The sequence below is a fragment of the Echiichthys vipera genome (assembly GCF_963691815.1).
Source record: "Echiichthys vipera genome assembly, chromosome: X".
Lineage (NCBI taxonomy): Eukaryota > Metazoa > Chordata > Actinopteri > Perciformes > Trachinidae > Echiichthys > Echiichthys vipera.
Window position 1 is genome coordinate 12,722,084 of NC_139825.1, and position 25,194 is coordinate 12,747,277.

The window sequence follows — 25,194 nt, forward strand, 5'->3', positions numbered from 1 at the left end:
TGGAGGTGGATGGTTGCGGAGGAGCCGTGGGGGGCTGGTCCAGAGCCCTTTCATCAAAACTGTTGAAGAACAGATTCAGCTCGTTGGCACGTTCAGTACCACCTCCTACTGTCTGGCTACCAGATGGTTTGTAGCCAGTGATGCTCCTCATGTCGCTCCACACGTCCTTTAAATTGTTCTGCTGGAGTTTGTGCTCCAGCTTCCTCCTGTAGATGTCTTTGCCCTGTTGAATCCTCTCCTTAAGCTCCCTCTGGACCTGCCTAATCTGCTCTCTGTCTCCATCTCTGAAGGCCCTCTTCTTCTCATTCAGCAGGACCTAAATGTCTCTGGCGACCCACGACTTGTTATTGGGGAAACAGCGTACAGTCACTGTAGGAACAACGCTGTCCACACAGAATTTGATGAACCCTGTTATGCAGTCTTTGAGATCATCAAGGTCCTCTCCATGTGAATCACAGAGCAAATCCCAGTCTTTAAGTTTGAAGCAGCCCTGTAAAGCTTCATCGGTCTCCTCACAGTCCTGGTGGTCACAGGAAGCCGCTGGACTTGGGGCTTATACAGGGCCTCCTTAACATTGGCATACAGCAGGTCCAGTGTCTTGTTTTCCCTGTTGGGACAGTCCACAAACTGCTTGAAAGTGGGCAGTGTTGCAGCCAGAGTGATGTGGTTGAAGTCCCCAGATATTGCAATAAATGCGCCTGGGTGCCGTGTCTGAAGGCCCGGGACGATGGTGTGGATGACGGCACTCGCTCGCGCCGCCTTTGTAGTCAGAGGAATGTTAACAACCAGGACGATCACGTGTGAAAACTCCCTCGGCAGATAGTATGGCCGCAGACTCACGGCAAGCTGCTCAACGTCCGGGCAGCACACACGCTCCTTTACAGTAACGTGACCAGGATGACACCACTTGTTGTTAATAAGAATAGCAAGTCCCCCACCTTTCCTCTTGCCACTCTCACGGGGACTCCTGTCCGCCCGAACAGTCTGAAAGCTGTCCACAGTCACGTTAGAGTCCAGGATGTCCTCGTGGAGCCACGTCTCCATGAATTACAGCACACTGCTCACACGATACATCCACTGAGTCCTCACCAGGCCCGCCAGCGCGTCCATCTTATTAGCCAGCGACCTTACGTTCCCCATGGTGATGGAAGGGAGAGATGGTTTATATCTCCTCTTCTTTTCCCGAGGTTCACGTCCAGCCTTACATCCCCTGTACTTTCTCCTCAGTTCTGTGGGGATTTCAGGCCTCTCCCGCATCAGCGCCGTTGGTGTTAGCGACAACAGCTGGTAAACAATGGACCTGTCGCATTGTTACGTCCAGACGGAGACGCGGTTGGCAAAAATAGTCCCAAGAATGAGTCAAACGGACAAAAAACATGTAAGAAAGTTCACAAACATAGTTGGTTAAGGTTAGCACGACGATTTACAGGAAAAAAGCACTAATAAAAATGACAGTAGATAAGATAAAACAGCTAAAAGTGCAGAAAAGAGAGAGAGCAACTGTTGCTGGCTGCTGCTCGACACAGCACCGGAACCGGAAGGGGACAGTATCTGCCTCCCGAATAACACTTGGATAACACCCAGATTCCTTACTATGGTGCTGGAGGAAAACACAACATCATCCAGAGTAACAATATCTTTAGCTATTGAGTTTCGGAGGCCTTCGGGGCCAAGTACAACCACTTCAGTTTTATCTGAGTTTAACATTAGAAAATTGCAGGTCATCCAGCTTTTTATTTCCTTAATGCACATTTGAAATTTAACTAACTGATCAGTTTCTTCTGGTTTGATAGACAAATAAAATTGTTTATCATCAGCATAACAATAAAAATGTAAGATATATAAGATGAATAGAATCGGTCCAAGGAGAGAACCCTATGGAACTCTGTACATGGAGGATTTGTCATTAACATGTACAAACTGAGATCGATCTGATAAATAAGACTTAAACCAGCTTAATGCAGTTCCCTTAATGCCAATTAGATGCTCCAGTCTCTGTAGCAGGATACGATGGGTCAGAAGTGTCGAAGGCCGCACTAAGAATCAGAATCAGAATCAGAAAACCTTTAATGTCCCGCAGATGGGGAAATTCTTTTGTCACAGCAGCAACAGAATATTACAAAGCAGAAACGTATTACAAAATAAGATAAAAAATTGCAGAAATAAGCAATAAAGTTAAATTTAAAAAGGGAAGAAAAAGAAATGGACATATATACATATTCACATGATATAGTGCAGTTGTTCTTGTTTTGTTTGTTTTGTAATAATATAGCATGGAATAAATAAATCTGAGTAAATGTGACCAAATAGTGCAAAAACAGAAGTGACCTTAGTATAGACATATTGCACAGTGCAGGGTACAGGATGAGGTGAGTAGATCTAGTAAAACAAGTACAGAGACAAGTCCTTTGTCTGAAGCTATTAGAAGGTCGTAATTTTTACAGTGGACATTTTCAGTGCTGTCTCACTGCTGATTCATCCTAAATCCTGACTGGAAGTCCTCAAATAACTCACTATTATGTAAAAAGTCACACCTGTGATTGGCGACTAATTTCTCTAGGACTTTAGAGAGAAAAGGAAGGTTAGATAGTGTTCTATAGTTGGCTGGAACCTTCTTTCCACATGTTCTTTTTATTGATTCTTTAAATGCCACATTTGGATTAAAATTAATCAAATAAATTAACCTCTACATGTACAAAGCCAATCATTTTGAATGCACTTTTTTTCATTTTTAAGAAAGGAAGATGTGTAAAAGGTGAAAGTATCTGAAATTTGTTTAGCATTAAACAAAGGCTGTGGCCTGGTTCCAGACCTGCAAATCACTGCACACATCTCGGACTTGGTCAGAGAGTCAAACAGGTCTTCTGCTGTACTCTGAAAGCTGTTTCCCCCGACATAAGACAACACATTCTCTTACCTAAACGACAGGATAGGGTGGTTGCCATCTTATAATGCAATATAAGTAGCACCTTTCGTAACATAAAATGCAGCTCAAAGTGCTTTACAAAAACCAAAACAATTCAACAACACACGTATTAAAACAGAAAACACAAAGCAAACAAACACAGAGCAAATAAATAAATGAATTAATATCCATAAAAAAGGAATGATACTCATTAAACAAGTTAATATGCCAGGAAATTAATTCAATATCATACAAATATATTTTGAACTGTTTCTTGGAACTATCCACAGAAGTTGCTTGTCTGATATGTGGTGGGAGTTTGTTCCAAACCATTGGTGCATAACAGCAGAAAGCAGCTTCACCATACATACCATTCCATATAAGAGTGTTCTATTCAATGCTGTGAAATAGTTGTACAGTGGCGGCTGGAAAGACACATGACCATAACACGTGACCGTTAGAGAAACTGAACTAGGCAACAAAACTACATGGTAAAATGTAGGCAAAAAATACTTTGTTAGGGTATTGTGCAATGCTTACTTTGATTTAATATAGACAAGACTGCTATGTGTGCTGATTTGAGATGTGATGATTTTGAGAAACATGCATTTTCCTTGGCCCTGGCATGAATGCGATCATATTGAGAGCTGCAGTATAATCGACTGCATTCTTTAACTGTGCCTCATATCATCTCTTCTCTGCAGATGTCATTGAAGTAGTGATCATGCATCATGAAACCTAATGCTACTTGAGTCATGGTTAACTTAAAAATGTATCATTGACTTTTGGTTTCACACGGACACAATCTCTGGTCTTCTCTGTGAAAGTTATGTGTTTGTTTGACCAATTCACCACTCCAACCGTAGGTGTCACCTTAATTCCTTGTTTGCTCCTGCCATAATTAAAACGGCCTTTAGAGGTCACCGCCTAACCGTGCATTCACACCTAAAGCAATGGAGGCGATGAAACCGCCAAGCTGCTATTCAAAATCAATGTAAATGATGCAATGACACGCGATGTCGCTTAGGGAGACGCGATTGGGGCGTTCACAGCGATGTGGTGATGCGTCCATCCTGTCCATCATGTCCATCGTCGCTTTAAGATGAAAAATTTCAACTTTCCAAGGGACACCGTGTGTGACTGCTGCAACAGCCAGTCAGCGTTGAGATTGCGGTAAGCGTCATCAAATTTCTCTGTGATACATCCAGGGGCTCACCAAAGCCACTATTGTTGCAGTCCTTGGGGGAAACCAGACTGTTCCTATCAATATAATATAATGGATATAACTATGGACTGTGGATGGCAGCCCCGTGCCTTCAGGCATTTAGTCTGCTGGAAACCCAGAAGAAGAACAACAACAAAGTCGCATGGAGAGAAGCGTATCCTGGTCTGATCTACCAAAGACTGGGCAGTACCCAGTAAGGCTTCGGAGGTTAAATCACTGACAGCTTGATCTCACTACAACACAACACTTCACCTGAGAGCTCATTTCTGTTATTTTATAAGTATTCAGATCCCTGGTTAGCACTAGCATAACTTCCATTTAGCACAATAGCAGAGTAGGCTGAGCCGGGGGGTAGCTTTAGCTAGCTAGCTCAGTTGCTACCGGCGATTGAAGTGATGAAGCGATGATCAAAAATATGACAAATGTGAGCAAGCAATGGGATACTTGTTCCGGGTGATTTAATCACCTCCATCGCTTTTGGTGTGAATGTGGGGTAAGAACAAATGCAAATATGGATTGTTACAAGCTGCTTGCACATTAGACCACAAGGTTGTTTTATCGGGTGACGACAGTGTGCATAAGCACTACCACAGCTTACTTGTCAACTGAAGAAGGATGTTGATTGGACAAATCACTGTCCTCTGAATAGTTAACATACACTTTTTAAAGATACTATAACCACAAGGGGTTGCTAATGTAGCATGAAGCATGACAAAATGTATTGTTTCTATGTCTACTTTGTGTCTAATATAGACAAGGCTGCCATGTGTGCTGATTTGAGGTGTCGTTGATGTATGATCTTGAGAAAAATACCCTTTTCCACTGCCCTGGTTTGAATACAACCGTGTTGAAAGCTGCTGTATATTCGACTGCATTGACTGCATCACTGAAATAGTGATCATGTATCATAAAACATATTGCTACTAATGTCATATACTGTAGAAGCCCAGGAGAGCAGTGGGGCAGTGCATTATGTATTCTATCTTATGGTTTACCCTAATATACAGATTTGGCATATTTTCACATGATAATGAACATGATGCTGTGTGCAGCTTACTTTTATTGCATCATAACAAACATTTTGTTAATATTCATTTTTAAAACTTCTCAACATGGCAAATTCCCCCAGCGCAGCTTTGAGAGCACTGTATATAATGGAATGCATGTGTTAAAAGTGTTTGGTATTATGTTTTGAGATCTGTTGGCATCTGATGTCACTGAAGCAAGCTGGTGACATATCAATAATAGCTTCCCATTGCCACTCATTAGAACATCCTCAGAGCACAAGCAAGCACTGATTGAAAAGAAAAAAGATAATGACAGTTAATAACTAGAGGGAAAGCAAATTAAGCCATGGCCGGGCTCCTTTTATGTGCCTCTCTCCTCTTTCTCTCCCCCTTTCTCATGCTTTTGCTCTCATTGAATCATTATGTCATCATGAAAATGACTGCCCTGTCCTTTCCGACACTGCCATGATTAATTGCAGCAACATAAAGGTGTATATGGACCAATGCATGATTGTTACATTTTCAAATAGCGTTTGTATTTGAGATGTTGGTGAGATGAGGGTGGCATGGCACTAGGCAGAGTGCAGGTGCTTTCATCACTGCCTATTCACAAGAAAAAAAAATGCAAAACCCTTCTCATGCCATCCCAGATTAATTTTGCCACTGCTATGGCATTGTTTATGGACTGCTGCTTAAAATAACATCTAACTTTTTCTGTGCTAATTGATTCCAGAATGAAATAAGTGGTTTCATTGTCTGCACATATTGGACTATGCAGTATTTGGGGATTTGTAACAGCGGCATCATTGAAAATTACTTTATTGCATGCAGTAACACTGTCTGTAGGAGAACAATACATCAGCAAAGCCAAAACCACTGAGAAATCCCCTTTTACATGAGAGCAAACACTAACAAGCCAGTGTGTTGAGGGACAATTTAGCCTTTTTGTACATTTTACTGCATGATTCCTAAACCAAGCTAAAACGTCAAAAAAAAATTTTTTTTATCACTTTTTTATTTATTTATTTATTTTTACTGAAACCCCGTTAATACGTTTTGGGACAACCAACCCCATACATTAGTCATTTTTACATAGAAAATGCGTCACATTTGCGTCCAGGCCAAGGCTGCAATTTGATGTCCTGTCTATGGTTAGGCGTAATATTCCTCTTTTCCCAAAAGACAGCTTTCTGGGATAGCATAAACATGTGACGTGATGTGAAGCACAAAATTGGGCGTTACAGTGACTGAGAATTTACGACTTTCGTGATGTCGTGATGGTCAGCATCTCACTGATTTAACAGGCCTTCCAATTGCACAATTTTCTCTCATGTACTAAGACTTGCGTGGATTTCTTACTAAAACATGGCGTACGCTAGAATCCAGAAACTGGCGTACGCACAAAAAAAAATCAGATGTATCAAAGTGTGTGTACGCATGGATCCAAGCATTTTTCCTTTGTACATCCCAATCAACGTGGAATTGAGCGCACATGTAGAAGTGCTAATCTCCTCCCTGTCCACGCCCTCATTTAAATATGCAAATCAATGTAAATAGGGCCTGCACCGGGGATACCTCTCTGCACCATCAGATTTAAACAATGAGTAAAGGTAAGAAGCGCAACCTTAACGAGTCTGAGCTCGAAATTTTATTAAATGAAGTGGAGACCGAAGAGCTGTTTTATTTGGTAGCCTCTTTTCAGGGATAAACACAAAGGAATAGAAATTTGTGAAAGAGTGCGAGTGTGTGTGAGGCAGTGAACGCTGTGGGGTCAGAGCAGCGCACACCCACTGAATTAAAAAAAAAAGGTCCGACGTGAAGGTGGAGGTGAAGAACACGCGGGGGGACATGAGGGGAGGAACTGACCCCCTTTGCTCAGAGAGTGGCGGCTATTGTGGAGGACACAGCCCTAAGCGGAGTTGTGGGGGCCCATGAAGGCGACACAGATCATCTTCAAGGTAAATGTGTTAAACTCAGAAATGTCATTATACTGGTCGTTCAATAGGCTGCTCACATTACACATGCTCGTGCGTTAAGTTGCCAGGATATAAACACATTGACTCATGTTTGATTACTTAATTTTTTTTATTATTATTTCTCAATAGACGATGAGACAGGAGAGGGTTCCTCCCTCTGCACCGTGGGCCCTGGCTTCTCCACTGACTCCTCCAGCACCACGCGCCCCGATGACTCCACGCCAGCTGCTGACGTCCACCCGACTGGCCGTGTCCTTCCACAAGCTGTGCTAGAATCACAGGAGGAAATAGTGAGAGCAATCCGTGGCGTCAGTGATCGTCTAGATCAATGGTCAATGAACTGGGAGATATTTATCACGCAATAAATGCACTTACAAAGTAAATTGTGTCCTTGCCTCTTTACATCGCTGAAATCAGATGCTGCCGGGCCCGTATCGTTTCGCGGGGTGGGTTGAGGTTGACGGGTCTGGCACCCGGTTTCTCTGGTAGGGGGATGTGCTCTGGCAGTGGTATGCTATGGCGGTTTGCCAAGTTGTGCAGGACACCACAGGCCAGCACGATGCGGCACACCCTCTCGGGTGTGTACAGCACACCTTCAATTTCTAAAGATATATATATATAATCACACTACTGTTCGTGGGAAAACAAAAAGGACAAAACAACTTCATTACAAAGATTGACAAGACTGATCACACTTTTATTAATGATTGCAGAGGTGCGCCGTGGCAACTGAAGTGTGACATTTCCAACTTTACGCACGCGTTTATTGAGACAAATACTGAACACAAGGAGACAAGATAGCTCTGCCATTCTTTTTTCACCAGGGAAAAAAACTAATGTACATATTTGAATGTGCGTGCCCAAACGGGCATTGTGCTGGTTTAAAATTCGGGGCGCATTAAACGGATAAATTATTTACTCACCGAGAAGCCACCAATCGCGCAGCGTGCCAGCCTCCAACCTGTTACCAACCATGCTATTGGTTAGATTGAACGAGTCATGCATTGCGAGAAACCCCAGAGTGGTCAGCACCTGTGTGGGAACGGACAACCCCTGACTCCTGGCTGTGTGTCATTCTAGGGCTGGCCGCAGCTCCGCGCACAGCTCCAGTAACACTGGCCTCGGCAACCTGAAACGACATGAGCCAGTTGTCGTCATTTGCCAACAGATCTTCCCGCTCTCTTAACACCCTCTCACGTCTGATATAACCTTTTGCGATGTCTTCTAACAAGGCCAAGGCTGCCATTGTTAATGCCATTTTTCATTAAATTGCGCATGCTTTTATATCCATCCTTATGATTGCAAACACATGTGTTAATTGTCCATGAATGTGTGTCTGATGCGCACATTACACTGAGGATGAATTGTTTTCACATAATTAACAGTTTCCCAGCATCACCTCTAAGTGTCGCCAACAAAACAATAGCTGTAGAAACGTGCGTACGACAGCCATGAAGTTTGCGTGGCGCACCGCACATTTCCGCGGTCATTTCACTTTTGATACATCTGAACGTTGGCGTGGAAAATGGCGTAAGCCACGTTTTTGTGCGTATGCAACATTGATACATGAGGCCCCAGGTGATGACTTGGTGTCCCTCATCCTGTGATCAGTTGTTTTCTGCTTTTAAAATTTTCGGCTGTTTGTCGCACGACAGTTAATGTCATCGGAACCTCCGCCCATGTCATGCCTGTGCCTCCAAGCCGCATACACTCTATTTACATGGAAATCCGGCTGCCCATATGTGTAGGGTCCTAGCCATCACATTAGGATGTTAAATCAGGCCAGCAATATACCCAGGCCTGCCTTAATTTGTGGTCCGGGCCACAAAAAAAAGGCAGCTTAGTTTACATCTTACTGTCCAGTGTAAAATCACCTATTGTGTCACTGGTTGGTTTGGTTGGAGACTTTGATGGTTAATAACTTGCTGTTAAAATAAGTTAAATAAAAGGTATACCCATTTCAACTCATGACCTTAAGCTTCCCTTTAATACAGGATTGACAATTGTAAGATGTGTTAATGATGACAAATTCATGTGAGAGTAAAACGTGTGACAACCAACCCCAGTCTCCCGTATTTCCAGACATCTTAAAAGACAGCAAATGTTGTAGCACATAATGGAAGCAGAATAATCACATTAAAGGTGTTTCTACTAAAGGAGTGCCCAACAAAAATGCCCATGTCACTTTGTGAAATGTAACCATTTACTGGAGACAGGTATCACAGTGAGAGACATCATTGCTGTTATTTTGGCAGCTTTGTAATCACTTTTGGAAAATGAATAAGTCTTTGCTCGCCCATTTGAACAGACCGAAATAAGTGATGCATTCTCTGTTATCTCTGTCTGTCAAACAAGGAAATGTGGGAAATTAAATTTTAGAAAATTAGTAGGTAGCTTCAAGAAACACAAAGCAAGTTTACCATGGTGACAGATGGGTCTCCTTATTGTGTTTAGATTTCAAGATGAATTGTGAATTGATTAATATTAATATTTACAATGGGTCCTAGTGTCTCATTTTGTTTGGGTAAATGTCATGAAGTCTGGCAAGGGACCTTGTCAACTCTTGGCCTTGCAGAACTACATTCCACTCAAACAGATCATTTTAATTCCAAGTCACAATGTGTTAGACATTCACTGAATAGTGCCTTCAAAGTTTGCTCACATGAAACTAATTTATAAGAATGGTTATTAAAGCAAAAACCTTCAGCATTGAATTAATCCTGTTCCACTTCCTACATTGCTGGTGGTGCTTCAGTCACAAACACTGAACAATCATGAACAGAATGTGTTAAAGACTGAAAAAACACCTTGACAAAGAGTGAAGAGTGGTCACAAATCAATGCAGACTGTATTCACCAAACAACATTACATACATGCTCACTCAACAGCTCTAATTTATTTGTGTATATTTTCATCTGTGTATGTAGTATTTCAATATCCACATATTACTTTTTATTTGTTAAGTGCTTCCTAGCAGTGAAAAGGGAAATGAAAAGGAAGCAGAACTGCAGGATAATGTCACAGAAATAACACTTCACCCTCTCCCTGCAGCTATATATCTGTTATCCCATTCATTCATGTCTTTGATGAAACATTAATTGATTCCTTTTCTTATACCACAAGCAGACAGGTGGCAAAGAAAGATATTTAGCCATGGTGGGATCACTATGAATAGTTAAACTGATGCTTGATATTTTGCTGGAGGTAACACCTCAATAAAGATATTTAGAATTTTTTTTGTTACTATTATTATAATCAGTATTTATTTAATGCAAAAATAATTAACTTATCTGTTAATGTTTATAGAAACAAATGTTTTATCCAGGCTTACAGAATGAATTCCCTGTTATACCAATCTGTAGCCAACACAGGTGCTATTGTGTACCCACACCATTTTGTTCAACGAAAGCTGCAGAACAGGTGCATGGATCGCTCTAATCCATGCGGCTCCCTCCACCTGCTGTGATAATTAATGAGGTGTTTTAATACACAATGCAAAACCTTCTTCTCTTTGCAAGTTGTTGAGTAGCTGTAGGAGTTAGCAGCAGACACAATGGGGTCATTGTGAATCTGAGGTTGATGTTTCTATTGCCCATTACACTATTGGATTTTAAGATCTGGCTCTACAGAGCAGATTAGGAAAATGCAGATGAAGGCTGATGGGTATTGAATGCTCCCATATGGTAAAATTCAACAGGAAAATGTGCTTATCTATGGAACTTCATTTGTAAATTAGCCCTATGTGCTGCAATTGTCTACTTAATAAACTTGTATCCATGTATCCAAGGACTGTTTACCACCAAAGATTACTGGGTGTGCAGTAAACCTTTGTAACACTTCCCCTTTGAGGAGCTTTTTATTTCTTGATTATATATATATATATATTTATATTTAAAAAAAAAAAAATATATATATATATATATATATATAAAAATATATATATATAATCAAAAAATAAAAATCTCCTCAATATATATATATATATATTTACAAGATCTTGAGTGTATGCTAATTGAAAAAGTCATTAGTTATCTTTTGACAAGAGATTGCATTTATATCAGATTTCAGAATTTCTACAAGGGCCATTTATTAATCAGACTTTATAGAATGGATAGAAAAAAAAGAAAACATTAATTTCAAGTACTTAAATGTAGTTTCTGTCTCATGAAATACCTCATTGAACGTAATCAAAATCTACTGAAATGATTAAAGACTGCTGTGCATCAAACTCTAAAGTCACAGCTTGAACAAATTAACTTAGTGAAAAAAACCTTAAAGTTTATTTAAAAGAAAGCCTGTTTGAATCCTGCCTCTACTGAAAGTGTAGGAGCAGCAGTTGCTTAGGAGGACAAGTAGCTGAAGGTGTTTGTTTAATCCTACTGACAACAGCCAGTACTGCAGAATGCCTTTAAGCAAGGTCACTTAGCCCATTGTGGATTTGTACCAGTCTGCTCTGATGGCAGGCATTACAAAGTTTTTAGAGATGGCTATAAATACTATGATATAACCCAGCAGCACAACACAGCTTGTAATATAATGATGTGGCATCTGTCTTCGCCAACATGACCTCAGCAACAAGGGGGCCCATATAGACAGCTCCCATTCATCAGTGTTTTCAAATAAAGTTGCTAAGTAAAGGTTACCTATAATGAAACTTAGAAGGCTTGAAATTATCAACCAGGCTTTAAGCCTGTGAATGTTCTCATTCGTCCAGGTCATCGTTATCGTTGCTTTTGACTGAAATTGCTTTGAGGACAACCAGGCTTTGTTAATTTAAAATACAAATCTTAATAATAATAATAATAATAATAATAATAATAATAACAATAATAATAATAACAATATTCCAGTGCAATTTACTATACTCTGTGACATCTTTAAGTACAGATTACTGTTGACCTAAATTTCATCCATCCATCTCAAACTGCTTGTCCCTAACGGGGTCACGGGGGGGCTGCAGCCGATGACATTGTGTGTGCGGCGGGGTGAACCCTGGACAGGACGCCAGTCTATCACAGGACACATAGAGACAAACAGAGACTGACAACCATTTTTGAGTGTGGGAGGAAGCCAGAGAACCTGGAGAAAACCCACGCAGACACGGGGAGAACATGCAAGCTCCACACAGAAGGGGCCTAGCCCGGACTCTTACTGTAAGGCGACAGTGCTAACCACCACACCACCTTGCTGCCCTGTTGACCTGAATTCAACTTGACAATATTGTTGAAGTATTGAGGAATGAATATGTATCATTTTTCGGGCAATATATAAGGCTGTATTGTAGTCCAATGATTATAGATTTTGGGAATGTGAAAAGATAGTTATTACCCAGGAGTTTGGCCTGTCCTTACTTATTTACACTCATTATTGCTGTCAACTCCCTCAAGAACTTAAAAAAATACTGAAGCCCCCCCAGGGCTGTGTATTGAGCTCTCTACTCTACTCCCGGTACTCACATGACTGTGTGGCCAGTTTTGGTCCCAACATCATCTCGTTTCCTGATTGACTTTGGGAAGAAGACTTTGGAACTACACCCCCCTTAATATCAAGGGGTCCTCAGTGGAGAGGGTAGACAGCATCAAGTGCCTTGGTGTCCACATCATAAAGCTGTACTGACTCAATGGTGAGATAAGGCGAGGCAGAGACTGTTTCACCTTAGACGTTGGTACAGAAACAGCACATAACATGGCCGCAAGTCCCTGCAAAGAGCGGCTAGTTTGGTTGAACATAAGATGGGCGGTGCTCTACCTAAAATATATTTATGTCAGGAGCAAGAATAATTTAAAAAGGCAAGGATAATCATGATAGATTCCAGCCACCCAGAAAACAGTTTTTTCTACCTGTTGTGGTCGGAGAGGAGATTTCAGATACTCCAGGCCATTGCTTAACCCACTTTACACTACATGTAAGGCAAACAAACATACAGTATATAGCACCTAGCTGGTTAACAGAGACAAAGATACGTTTTCCTTGGGAGTTGTTTGGGACTAAACAGAGCTAAAGAAGAGGCTGTATTAGGCTTATATTCGCCAGCTGCATGGCCAGAACCAGGACTTCAAATGAATACTAATGTCTCTGTGTGACTGCTGGATGTGTAAATAGGAAACTGTTAGCTATATCAACTTAATGATAATTAAAAAATATGTCTTTCCATCCCCTTTTTTCCTCCTTTTTCCCTCCTCTCTGTCTACTTTTCACTCTTTTCCAATACTCCTTGCTCTGTCCTAGGTGTACTTCAAGCGTGATGGCGAGCTGATAGAGGTGATCTCCTATACTCAATCTGACGATGGTGGTGGCTCAGCGGGGGTGAGAGGAGCCAGGCCGCTCATCAGCAGGGACCTTGATGACACTAAACTGCAGCGTTCCCTCTCCCTCCTGGACCCCGAAGGGAGGGCGCCCCGTCAGTACACAGAGAGCCCCCAGCGTGTCCACACTCAAGGCCAACAGGCCTACGAGCCCAGCCCTGCGACAGAGGTCATCCCAGAGACAGTGGTGAGCAGGGAATTCCCCCGCTGGGTGCACAGCACAGACCCTCTCTACTACTTCAGCCACACTAACATCCCCCAGAGTGACGGCTCTGTGGTAGTGCAGGCCCGACTCACATGGACCCTCAACCCTCAGCTGGATAATGATGCCTTGTTCAGCTGTGAAGTCAAGCACCCAGCACTGTCCATGCCCATGCAAACAGAGGTGACTCTAGGTGAGTAGGATACAAATGAACTCATTTTTTTTGGATCTATTCTCATTCCCCCACTACCTTATTCTCATCTATCCTATTCCTCCTCCCACTCCACCCAAAACACTCCACCTAGACACACACGTCCTTTTCTCATTTCTTCTCTTTTAATCTCCTGCTGTCTCCTTGTGTCCCCTTGTTGCACTTGGAAACTGACTTGGCCCCCTTATGTATCCCTTGCAAATGTACTCAGAACAACACTGATTTTCATTTCACTTAATTGTGTTACGGCTGAGCAGATTGCGAGTTTAGCGGCAAATGCAAAATTCCAAGTGACTGACAGGGCAATTCATCGAGCTGTCTGTTGCTAGATTGAGTTAACTCAGTACTGTTATTGAAAAAGTCAACCTGAATTAGAGAAGTCAAATGCGAATTTAGACACACTGACCAATGTTATATAATTGGAAAGACAATCTCAGAGATACTGCACTTCTTCAAACTTCAATGAGCACCTCCCTTAAGCTTTTCAGTCTTACATTTTATTGTTTTAGCCTCTAACTTTAATCACTTTATTGCAAGGAGAAAAACTATGGCAGTGGGATAACTTGTTCATCTTCACATTATCAAAGCAAAAGATCTAGTGATGCAGAAACTGAATTCTGAAAACAGAAGTCACACTTTAAGGGAAAAGTTAGCATTAAGTTTTAATAGTGTGAGATCCAAGAGAAACACAGACCCCCTCTCATTTTTTTGTAATCTGAAAACAAAGACGGCTTCCAGCGCATCAAATTAACACTTCAAAGGCAATACATTGGCATGGTCCTCCTGGAAACAAGCCACACAATCCTGACAAGATAAACAGAGACATTATCTTCCATAAGGTGCTAGAAATGTTTGAAGACAGGTAGAGAATCTGAATGAGGAGACTGTGGCTGGTTCATATTTGCTTGCTGCATTGTGTCTCGCTATCAGTATTTCACCTCATACCACCACCTTTTATTTAATTAAAAATATCCCCTTATTATGCTGGTGAGCAGCTTTTGTCACTCTTAGTCGTTGTATAGATACTACCATTATCATCTAGATAATATTTAATAAAGAAATGAAAAATAAGAATTCAAAATCTCCTGTAAACAAGGCATGCCACGGCTCGTTCTTGCCTTAACTGTCATCTTTTGTTATAAAGTAAGATGTGACATACATAATCAGTACATTTGATTGATAGGTAGTGATAAGTCACTACTACACAGTAAAGCTTGCTCACTTTGTTTATTTAAAGTATCAGTACAGTACAACAGCAAGGACTCCTTGGATCTGAATGTTTTTGATGGTGGAAAGTGCTGTTACAGTAGGTTGAACCATCCATTAGTCCAATTTTCTTTTTATATGGTGCACTCACATATTGTTGCTTGAGAAAATGAAATGTTTTATATTTTGGGTTATTTTCAGTTCCGTCCATATATATCTGGGTAAACAGGGTGAATCTACAAGGTTTCAATTAGTGAGGAATGGACACTCCTTTCTCCCTAGGGAGGTGCCCAGGGGGCATCCTTACTAGATGCCCGAACCACCTCAACTGGCTCCTTTCAACGCAAAGGAGCAGCGGCTCAACTCTGAGTTCCTCACGGATGGCTGAACTTCTCACCCTATCTCTAAGGGAGACTCCAGCCCCCCTCCTGAGAAAACCCATTTCGGCCGCTTGTACCCACGACCTCGTTCTTTCGGTCATGACCCAGCTTTCATGAGCATAGGTGAGGGTAGGAACGAAGATTGACCGGTAGATCGAGAGCTTTGCCTTCTGGCTCAGCTCTCTTTTCGTCACAACGGTGCGGTAGAGCGACTGCAACACACCCCCGCTGCTCCGATTCTCCGGCCAAACTCACGCTCCATCCTCCCCTCTCTAGTGAACATACACTACCGTTCAAAAGTTTGGGGTCACCCAGAAGATTTTGTGTTTTCCATGAAAAGTCACACCTATTTACCACCATGAGTTGTAAAATGAATAGAAAATATAGTCAAGACATTGACATGGTTAGAAATAATGATTTTTATTTGAAATACTATTTTTTTTCCTTCAATCTTTGCTTTCGTCAAAGAATCCTCCATTTGCAGCAATTACAGCATTGCAGACCTTGGGCATTCTAGCTGTTAATTTGTTGAGGTAATCAGGAGAAATTTCACCCCATGCTTCTAGAAACCCCTCCCACAAGTTGGATTGGCTGGATGGGCACCTCTTGCGTACCATACGGTCAAGCTGCTCCCACAACAGCTCAATGGGGTTTAGATCTGGTGACTGCGCTGGCCACTCCATTACAGATAGAATACCAGCTGCCTGCTTCTTCTCTAAATAGTTCTTGCACAACTTGGAGGTGTGCTTTGGGTCATTGTCCTGTTGTAGGATGAAATTGGCTCCAATGAAGCGCTGTCCACAGGGTATGGCATCACGTTGCAAATAGTACAGATAGCCTTCCTTATTCAGAATCCCTTTAACCCTGAACAAATCTCCCACCTTACCAGCACCAAAGCAACCCCAGACCATCACGTTACCCCCACCATGCTGGACAGATGGCGTCAGGCACTCTTCCAGCATCTTTTCAGTTTTTCTGCGTCTCACAAATGTTCTTCTGTGTGATCCAAACACCTCAAACTTCGATTCGTCCGTCCATAACACTTTTTTCCAATCTTCCTCTGTCCAATGTCTTTGTTCTTTTGCCCATATTGATCTTTTTCTTTTATTGGCCAGTCTCAGATATGGCTTTTTCTTTGCCACTCTGCCCTGAAGGCCAGCATCCCGGAGTCGCCTCTTCACTGTAGATGTTGACACTGGCGTTTTGCGGGTACTATTTAATGAAACTGCCAGTTGAGGAACTGTGAGGCGTCTATTTCTCAAACTAGAGACTCTAATGTACTTATCTTCTTGCTGAGTTGTGCAGCGGGGCCTCCCACTTCTCTTTCTACTCTGGTTAGAGCCTGTTTGTGCTGTTCTCTGAAGGGAGTAGTACACACCGTTGTAGGAAATCTTCAGTTTCTTGGCAATTTCTTGCATGGAATAGCCTTCATTTCTAAGAACAAGAATAGATTGTCGAGTTTCACATGAAAGTTCTCTTTTTCTGGCCTTTTTGAGCGTTTAATTGTCCCCACAAATGTGATGCTCCAGATACTCAAATACGATCACAAAATCGATCATCGACCTTTGGCCTAGTGTGCTCTGGTACCACGTACACTTATGAGCATCCTTATGTTCGAACATGGTGTTAGTTATAGACAATCCGTGACTAGCACAGAAGTCTAATAACTGACGACCGCTCGGATTTAGATCCAGGTGTCTCCATCATTGCCCACATGGGCGTTGAAGTATCCCAGCAGAACTATGGAGTCCCCTACTGGAGCCCCATGTAGGACTCCATTCAGGGTCTCCAAGAAGGCCGAATACTCTGAACTGCTGTTCGGTGCATATGCACAAACAACAGTCAGAGTTTTCCCCCCTACCACCCGCAGGCGTAAGGAGGCGACCCTCTCGTCCAATGGGGTGAACTCCAAAACCGCGGCGCTCAGTCGGGGGTTTGTCAGTATCCCCACACCCGCCCGGCGCCTCACACCCTGGGCTACTCCAGAGAAGAATAGGGTCCAACCCCTATCCAGGTGTACAGTTCCAGAACCGAGACTGTGTGTGGAGGTAAGCCCCACCAGATCTAACTGGTAGCGCTCCACCTCCCACACAAGCTCCGGCTCCTTCCCCGACACAGAGGTGACATTCCACGTCCCCAGAGCCAGCTTCTGCTGCCCGTGTCTGGTCCGTCAAGGCCCCTCACCTTCACTGCCACCCGTGTTGCTGATATTAAGTAAAATATAAAATATTACCTGCCCTTTTCTTTGAACTATTTAATCATATACAAGCAGAAGAAAGCATCTAAAAAAGTATTTTGGCCCTCATTTAAACACTGATTTCCAACAAGTAACATCCCAAGTGGGTTGAAATATAGTACCTCACATGCAAGACGGAGACAGCCGCATCAGTTAAAGGTACAATGGCATGAGCTATCTTCTCCAGACAAAGTACTGCAGTAAAGATTCTTAGAGCTCTCTCACATATTGATGGTAAAACAAATGACACGTCCTGAGGGGAATGGGCCCTGTGAGACTATTGCTAAATGTCAAAGGTGCTAATATTTTGACAAGCCGTTCTCTGTGCTTTGTTTGAAGACATTATTTTATCAATACCTTTGGTCTTTTAAAGAGATGGAAGGAGCATCACATAATTTGTTCCCACCACCTAAAGAAAAGACAGAAAATGTGCGTTTGTTGATTGCAATTGGAGCACACTTGAAATTCAAAGTATTCACAGACCTGCTTTGGGCTTCATCCGTCTTGGAATGGAATAACATATATAAAAAGGTAATAGGGTTGGAATACAGGGCACAGGTTATGTTGAATGGAAATTTGATTTAGCTGATATCATAGACAAAGCGGCACACAAGTTTTTGGAATATTAGAGCATTGTTTAACTCTAATTAAATTTGACTGTGTAAAACAGCTCACCAAATCATTTCCATCACTTAATCCTATTCATTTATATTATGCAGCAGTAACTGAATAATTGCACTCAGTATCTTTCTTACTGTATATTATACACACACTCTTGGTTCTCTCAGGTGTGTTTGGTCAGGAAATGAAAAGGAGGTATATGCAGCACCCATAAGTAATAAATCTTTCAGAGATTTAATATTGCCACATGAGACGGAGCGACAGTCTGACAACCGACCAATGTTGTATTGCACCTCATGAATATTCATGAATGGCTCCGTGCTCACCATACAAATGGACCTGAAGCTGGCACTGGGCCTTACAGGTCCAAAAAAGCACTACACCGAGATCATGAGACTGGTCTATTCTGCACTACTAGATTGTATTCATGAACACAATGCATCTTAATAATTTCAATAGGATAACTGCTTTGGATTTAGATAGGATATGGTGTTTATTATTCAACAACATTAGACAAGTCGAGGAATTCTCATTTCATACACTGTATAGCAATGAAAAGGGATCCAGGCTTCCTCACATCTCCCACTCATTGCTTTGCAAGCCGTGATAATTAGAGAGCAGATACTCGCTTCAGGAAGCGTGTGTGTGTGTGTGTGGGGGGGGGGGGGGGGGGATTTGTATGCATATGTGTATGGTTATTTTTATGTTAATGTATGTGTGTATCTTTGTCTGATTGCCCCTGTGAAAATAGATTTATTATGTGTACCTAGTGTGTTGTTAGAATCTGTGTTCACCTGCATCCAGTTACGCATTCATTCATCAATCTTTCTTATCTCTTTGCTTTGGGTCAGCTAGTCTATCTGTGAAATACATTACATAGCGTTGGATTTGCTACGATAGAGCAAACCAGCAGTCAGTCAGGCCTTTTAAATTCAGTTACATACCTCTCCAGCTTCTCTTCTTCAATGAAACCAGTCACCCATCGAAAGCGACAGATTCCCTTCAACTGCTTGAGTCAGTTTTGCAGCTGGGCAGACCTGTTGATGTCTTGGCTTGGTATTAAAGCACACCTGATGCATGGTGCACAGTTGTTTTTCTGGAGGGTATGGTTTTATTTTCTGACCTATCATGAAGTGATAACAGTTCCTTCTAGCTAACTGAAGAAGTTGGGTCTTAGGTGACACTCTCATGGGGCTCATTTCTTCTGTGAGGCCCTCACCTTTAGAGAGAAGCTGTGTTATGTCCATCACACTGCATGCTGCCCTAATCAAAGGTGGTGACATAGGATGCCAACTTTCACTGTTGGAGCAAATCCCAGAAATCAGCCATCATCTTTCCCGGCCATATGCCTTGCAAGCCATGTGACACTATGACACCAGTATTTAAAAATACCCTTCCGTTGTTGTGGAGGCGGTGGAAAGATAGCGCTTCACACTGCCATGCAAAAACTAGCCTGTGGATTGCCATCCATCTTCAGCATGAAATTGAACACTCAGACTTAGACAGAAATATTTTCCTTTTAATCTTTGAACATTGATTAAAATATTTCTTCTTAGACATTTCACCGGTTTGAACTGATATGCACTGATGTCCTGGACATATGTACCAGTTTATTATGGTGCTGAAATCTTTCCAGATTTTGAATGTATCCTCGTCCCATTTCATGCAATCCAAACGCTTGTGCTTCTTTTTTTATATAAATGATCCCTAGACATGATAAACACTGCATGCTCAACCTTATTCATAGATATGAGATAGATATTAGTCTGATTTAGGCCTATAGTCAATGGCTGCCTCAGAAAAGGCTGTGCTTCATTAGCCACAGTGGACACTTTGTTGCCAGATTAATAGCTAAATGCTGAGATCATTTATCTGTATATTTATTTATCTTTTAGTTTAACTCATCAATGAAAAAAGAAAACACCCAGTGTGATTCATATGCAAGTTCAAATCAAATTAATTGAAGAACTCCTGGGGTGGACTTGTTCAGGCATTATTGATAGGGTGCCCTTAGCTTCAGTCTCATTGCATGTGCTGCTCAATTCGTTTGTCTAACACATGGAACTGCACAGCGTGTGGAGCCGTTATCTTTAGTGGGATTATTAATCATCTCAAATTGTCCGGAACCTGTTCATATGGGCCTAATGCAGTAAACTGTGCAGTTTAGCGGTAATGAGATGACTTACCTTTTTTATAACATTATGCAAATCACTCATATTATCTCAACACTGCATACACAGGACAATCACCAGCCCCACACAATATCGGAATACTAGAATCTGCCTGCTCCCTCTCCTGTTTTGTGCCCCATTGTTTTAGTTGCTCCAAATGAAAGCCATCTGGGAGCTGCCGTCCACACCAAGAGAAGGGAATTAGCTCTCTGAGTGTCCCTTATCTCACTGCCTCCACACTCCACCCGGTGCACTCCCGTTCTCCTCTAGTAATGAGTACCTACCCAATTTAGTTTCTTTTCTCTCCAAGGGGGAATAACTCCGGCACAGTCGTTTGGATGAAAGAACCTGAAGGTCCCTCGCCTCTCATCCTGTGACCTTAATTGACAGGAAATTGTATTTGTCTGTGACAAAACAGGTGTCCAGCAGGATTTTCTCTCCATTCTCAGTACAATGACCTTTGTCTCTGTCTGTTTTCTCTTTTCAGCTGCTCCTAAGGGTCCTAAACTCTTCATGTCCCCTACCAGAGCAAAGGTAGGGGACACGGTGCGCATCACTGTGCAAGGATTCCAGGTAGGATCGCCTGGGGTAAGTGCATGGGGTTTAAAAAGAAATTGAATTGCTAAAAGACTTGTGTATATGTTTAGTTAAGCCTTTTTAACTTTCTTCTGGAGTGACCAATCTGTTGGGCATACACTATTCCCTATCCCAAACTCAATGGTCTCCAAAAACAACCAGACCGACGGGGATAGAAAAAGGGACACAAAGGGATAACAACAAAATCAAAACCGTCAAAAACAATAAGACACAGCCAGAAATGGGAAAACCTCCAACTAGTCCGTCCTCACTGCTACAGACCTCTCACCAACCACCAACCTCAACAATTCCTTTCCACCTCTCTGAATGTGTTTTAATATCTTCAGTTGTGTTTACAATCAGTCTTTTTTTAAATAAAGTAACATTTAATAAATCTTTCAAATTGTTCGATATTTACTGAACACCATCAGCTTTAAAAATAAATATTTTTTTCTAACAGAATAATCAGATTAGTAATATAAGTATTTGTCTCTCTTACACCAAGTTTAAAATAAATGAAATCCAATTTAAAACGTATACTCAATGAATTACACATCTTATGCACCTCTCTATAAATAAATTATTTTTAATTGGAAGGATCTTGAAAAAGTATCAATCCTTGTTTGATAAATTAAGTTAAAAATGTGTGTCCATGGTAAAGGTCAGTCAAAAGTATCCTCACATTTTTTTAAAGGTACCATGTGTAATAATTTGAACAGATTTTAAGCTTAAATAAAAGTTTTTAATAATTATGTTTAGCTTAATGCCTTGTAACCACCTTGTGTTTCTTGTAACGGGCTGGCACATTAACAACAATTAATACTGTTTTTCCAGTTTTCTTGTATAGCTGAGATCAGTTGTCTGAGTGAGGGTGACCAATTGCACCATACATTTCAGTAAAATAGTTTTAATTCATAACTGTCCCTTCTTCACAAATAATATCATTTAAAATATTGGTTTTCCTTCAATTACGATATTAGAATTTAACCATATAATTTGCTCCAGGATTTCATCCTGGCTTTCTGGAGGATGAAACTGAAAACACAGCTAGCACTAAATTGCTTTAAAAACATTGTGGTACAACCAAATAATTAATTAGTGAAATTTTCCCATATAATGGTAATGATTTTCCCCGCCATGTTTGCTTAACTCCTCTTGTTAAGGGCACAGATTTATAAATATAACCATTATTTACAATTCTACCACTGGTTTCATTATATAATATTTTAACCCAATCAATTAAGGATTCACCAAAATTGTAAAAACCCATGCTTTGAAAAATATAATCAAACCGGACCTTATCAAAGGCTTTTTCCAAATCAGCAATGAAAATTAGCCCATTTTTGTCATTCACCTCATAAATTTCAGTAATCTCCAGCAGCTGTCTAATGTTATTACCAATATAACAACCTTGCATAAATCCTGACTGATCTTAGTGACTAGTATTTGCTAGTACACTCTTCATTCTATGAGCGATACACTTTGCAAGTATCCTAGTATCATAACAATGTAATGTGATTGGTCTCCAATCCTTAAGGTTTCCAGGTTCATTACCCATTGTATTATGTTGAAAGAAAATTACATTGATTGTGTTGCGGGTCATTTTGATCCTTACGGTGTAAATCCACTCAAAACAGTAAAAAAACAGGTTAAACCAATAACAACTTTATTTTAGATTATATAAACATTTATAAAAGAGACATAACAATACATGGTATATACAATACATACAATTTTAATTTCAACACTATATTTAAGAACTATTTTGTCCAAGTTCATCCCTCTCCATGTTTTTTCTCACATTTTCAATGTTCAACATTTTCAATGCTCTCCACATGATGGACAGAATGTAACTATGTGCTTTCTGCAGATGTAATTCTTGCATTTCACACAAGAGGTACTTGTTTTACTGTCATCTGGGGAGGGACAGACCTGGCATCTTTTCCATTTCTTAACACCTGTGTCCACTGGATCCATTGCAGATTGGTTGGATGACCTGACCTTGACCTTTTCAATGACAGCTGCAACTGCTGGGGATCGTTGCTGGTTGATTTCAGTCCACAGGACATAGGCATTGTAAGCTGACACATCGATGTTGTAGAAAATCACCAAGGGCCAACAGGCAGTATTGCGCTGGAAGCTGTATGTTGCTGTGACTTTGTCCAGATTGTCAACTCCTCCTTTGGTGGAGTTGTAGTCCAGGATAATTTGTGGCTTGATGTCTTCTCTTGTGCTCAGAGATGCATCTGTGTGCATTGTGCTCATTACAAGAACAGTCTTGTTTCTCTTTGGGCAGAATGAAACAACGGCTGCTTTCTCGGTGAAAACCAATATTGAGGAATGCAGAGGTCTGCCCTGCATTTTCAGAATTCACTGGGAAGTTCTGGCATATTTCTTCAGACCGTTCCAAACATAGTCAGCTTTCTCTTCTGAAGTTCATCTCCAAGGTGTTAGGATGTAAAGAAGTAGTCAAATGTGATGTTATAACCTTGCAACACTTCACTCATCTCCAGCACCACACACATCCCCTGACTCTTCTTGGATGCTCCTCCAGTAATCACTTGTATATTCCATGCAAAGCTAGATTTTGCATCACAGGCTACCCACATTTTGTTGCCATACTTGGCAGGCTTGTTGGGACTGTACTCTCTGAAAGGACAGCGTCCCCTGAATGGTACAAGGTGCTCATCTACAGTAACATGGGGACCAGGATTGTATAACAAAGGTAGAATTTCAACCCCTTTATCCCGTACATCTCTAAATGCAGCTAGTTTGTCTCTTTCACGTCGACCAGCTCTTGGTCAACGTTGTCAAATCAAATCACACGAGAGCGATGTCGCTCGAAAGATTGGCCTTCCATACTCTTCATCCCATAGACTGGCAGTTGCTTCTCCCTTTGACCTGTACACTCCAGATTAAACCAGCATTCCAATGTAAGCATGTAAGTCAGTCTGATCCAGTGGCTTCCATTTCTCTTGAAATACACGCCTCCCACCCGTGTTGGTCATTTCTAGTATAATTTTCTCTATTGGTGGGGATATGAAGAGCTGAAATGCTGATATTACCATCTTAAGATGCCCATGTCCCCTCTGTGGATGATGATTGCTGCATTCCTTGGCTTTCATCCGATGGAGACACAATGGCAGGCTCGCCCTCTGAATCCTCCTCATTGTCAGAAAATTGACAATCTGGATCATCTCTGCATCACTATCCTAGTTCATATCTGTGATAAAGGTTCTTCAGCTGTAAACCTTCTGGAGCTCATTTTTGTTGTGTTTGTCAACACAAGAGATGGCATGAGAAAAGTGACAAGGGCAAGGGAGAGAAAGTCCCTCCTCGACACACCTGGGTCTCTGGCAGTCAAAATACAATTAACTGGACAGTCAAAATAAAGTAGATCAAAGAGGCATGTTTACTTTGGATCTGTACAGCTACTTACCCACATAAAAGTGCCCCGCAACATCATCTTTGTATAAAGACTGTGCACATACATTCCACTTCACATTAAAGTGTCCAGATTTAACACACCAGTTCATGACCCTAGATACCCTAGGAAAAGTAACAAAATTTCATGAAGAAAAAGAAAGGATAACCTGTACTTTGGTCAACACAGAAACCGAAATGGGTCAAATTGACCCTTAACATAATACAAGGGATGAACTGTCTACTGGTTTCCTGTTTGAGTAATAGAGAGATCAGACCCTTTCTGAGAATCTGATAGATTCACAGAACTATATGAAAAATTAAAAAAAGAAACTAATGTTTTTTTATGCAAATCCAAAAAAAAGTTTGATACACCTCAATGGGTATTCCATCCATCCCAGGTGTTTTTCCAGGTTTAAAAGGTATTACTGTGGAAAAAAGCCCATCATCTGTATCAAACCGTAACATAATTATTTTTGCAAATCAGATAGTTTGTTTTTGTAATTGTGTGGAAAGAATTTTTGATAATTGAGTGAAATGGTAGCCTGAAATGAAAAGTTTTTTATATCTTTCTGTTGAAACAAAACCTCTCAAGAAGGCTCAAGAAGAGTTTTTACATTTTTCTCCTTTTTACATTCATTCAGCCCTTTTACAATCATAGTTTCTTAGCGGCCAAGTTTCCACTAGTTTATAAAGTTTGCTTTCTTTATTTTTCAAATCATTTAGCTGATCTGTGGATGCATCACCAAA

The 25,194-nt window shown here is 41.2% G+C and overlaps 1 protein-coding gene across 1 annotated transcript in view; it reads left to right on the forward strand.

Moving 5' to 3' along the window:
- Positions 1 to 25,194, forward strand: part of igsf21a (immunoglobin superfamily, member 21a) — a gene marked incomplete at both ends in the record, with an annotated part of 253,389 nt that overhangs the window by 217,122 nt on the left and 11,073 nt on the right. The window contains 2 exons of the mRNA XM_083938799.1: positions 13,342 to 13,813; positions 20,933 to 21,033. Of these exons, the coding sequence (XP_083794925.1) occupies positions 13,342 to 13,813; positions 20,933 to 21,033 (573 nt within the window). The remainder of the gene's footprint in view (positions 1 to 13,341; positions 13,814 to 20,932; positions 21,034 to 25,194) is intronic.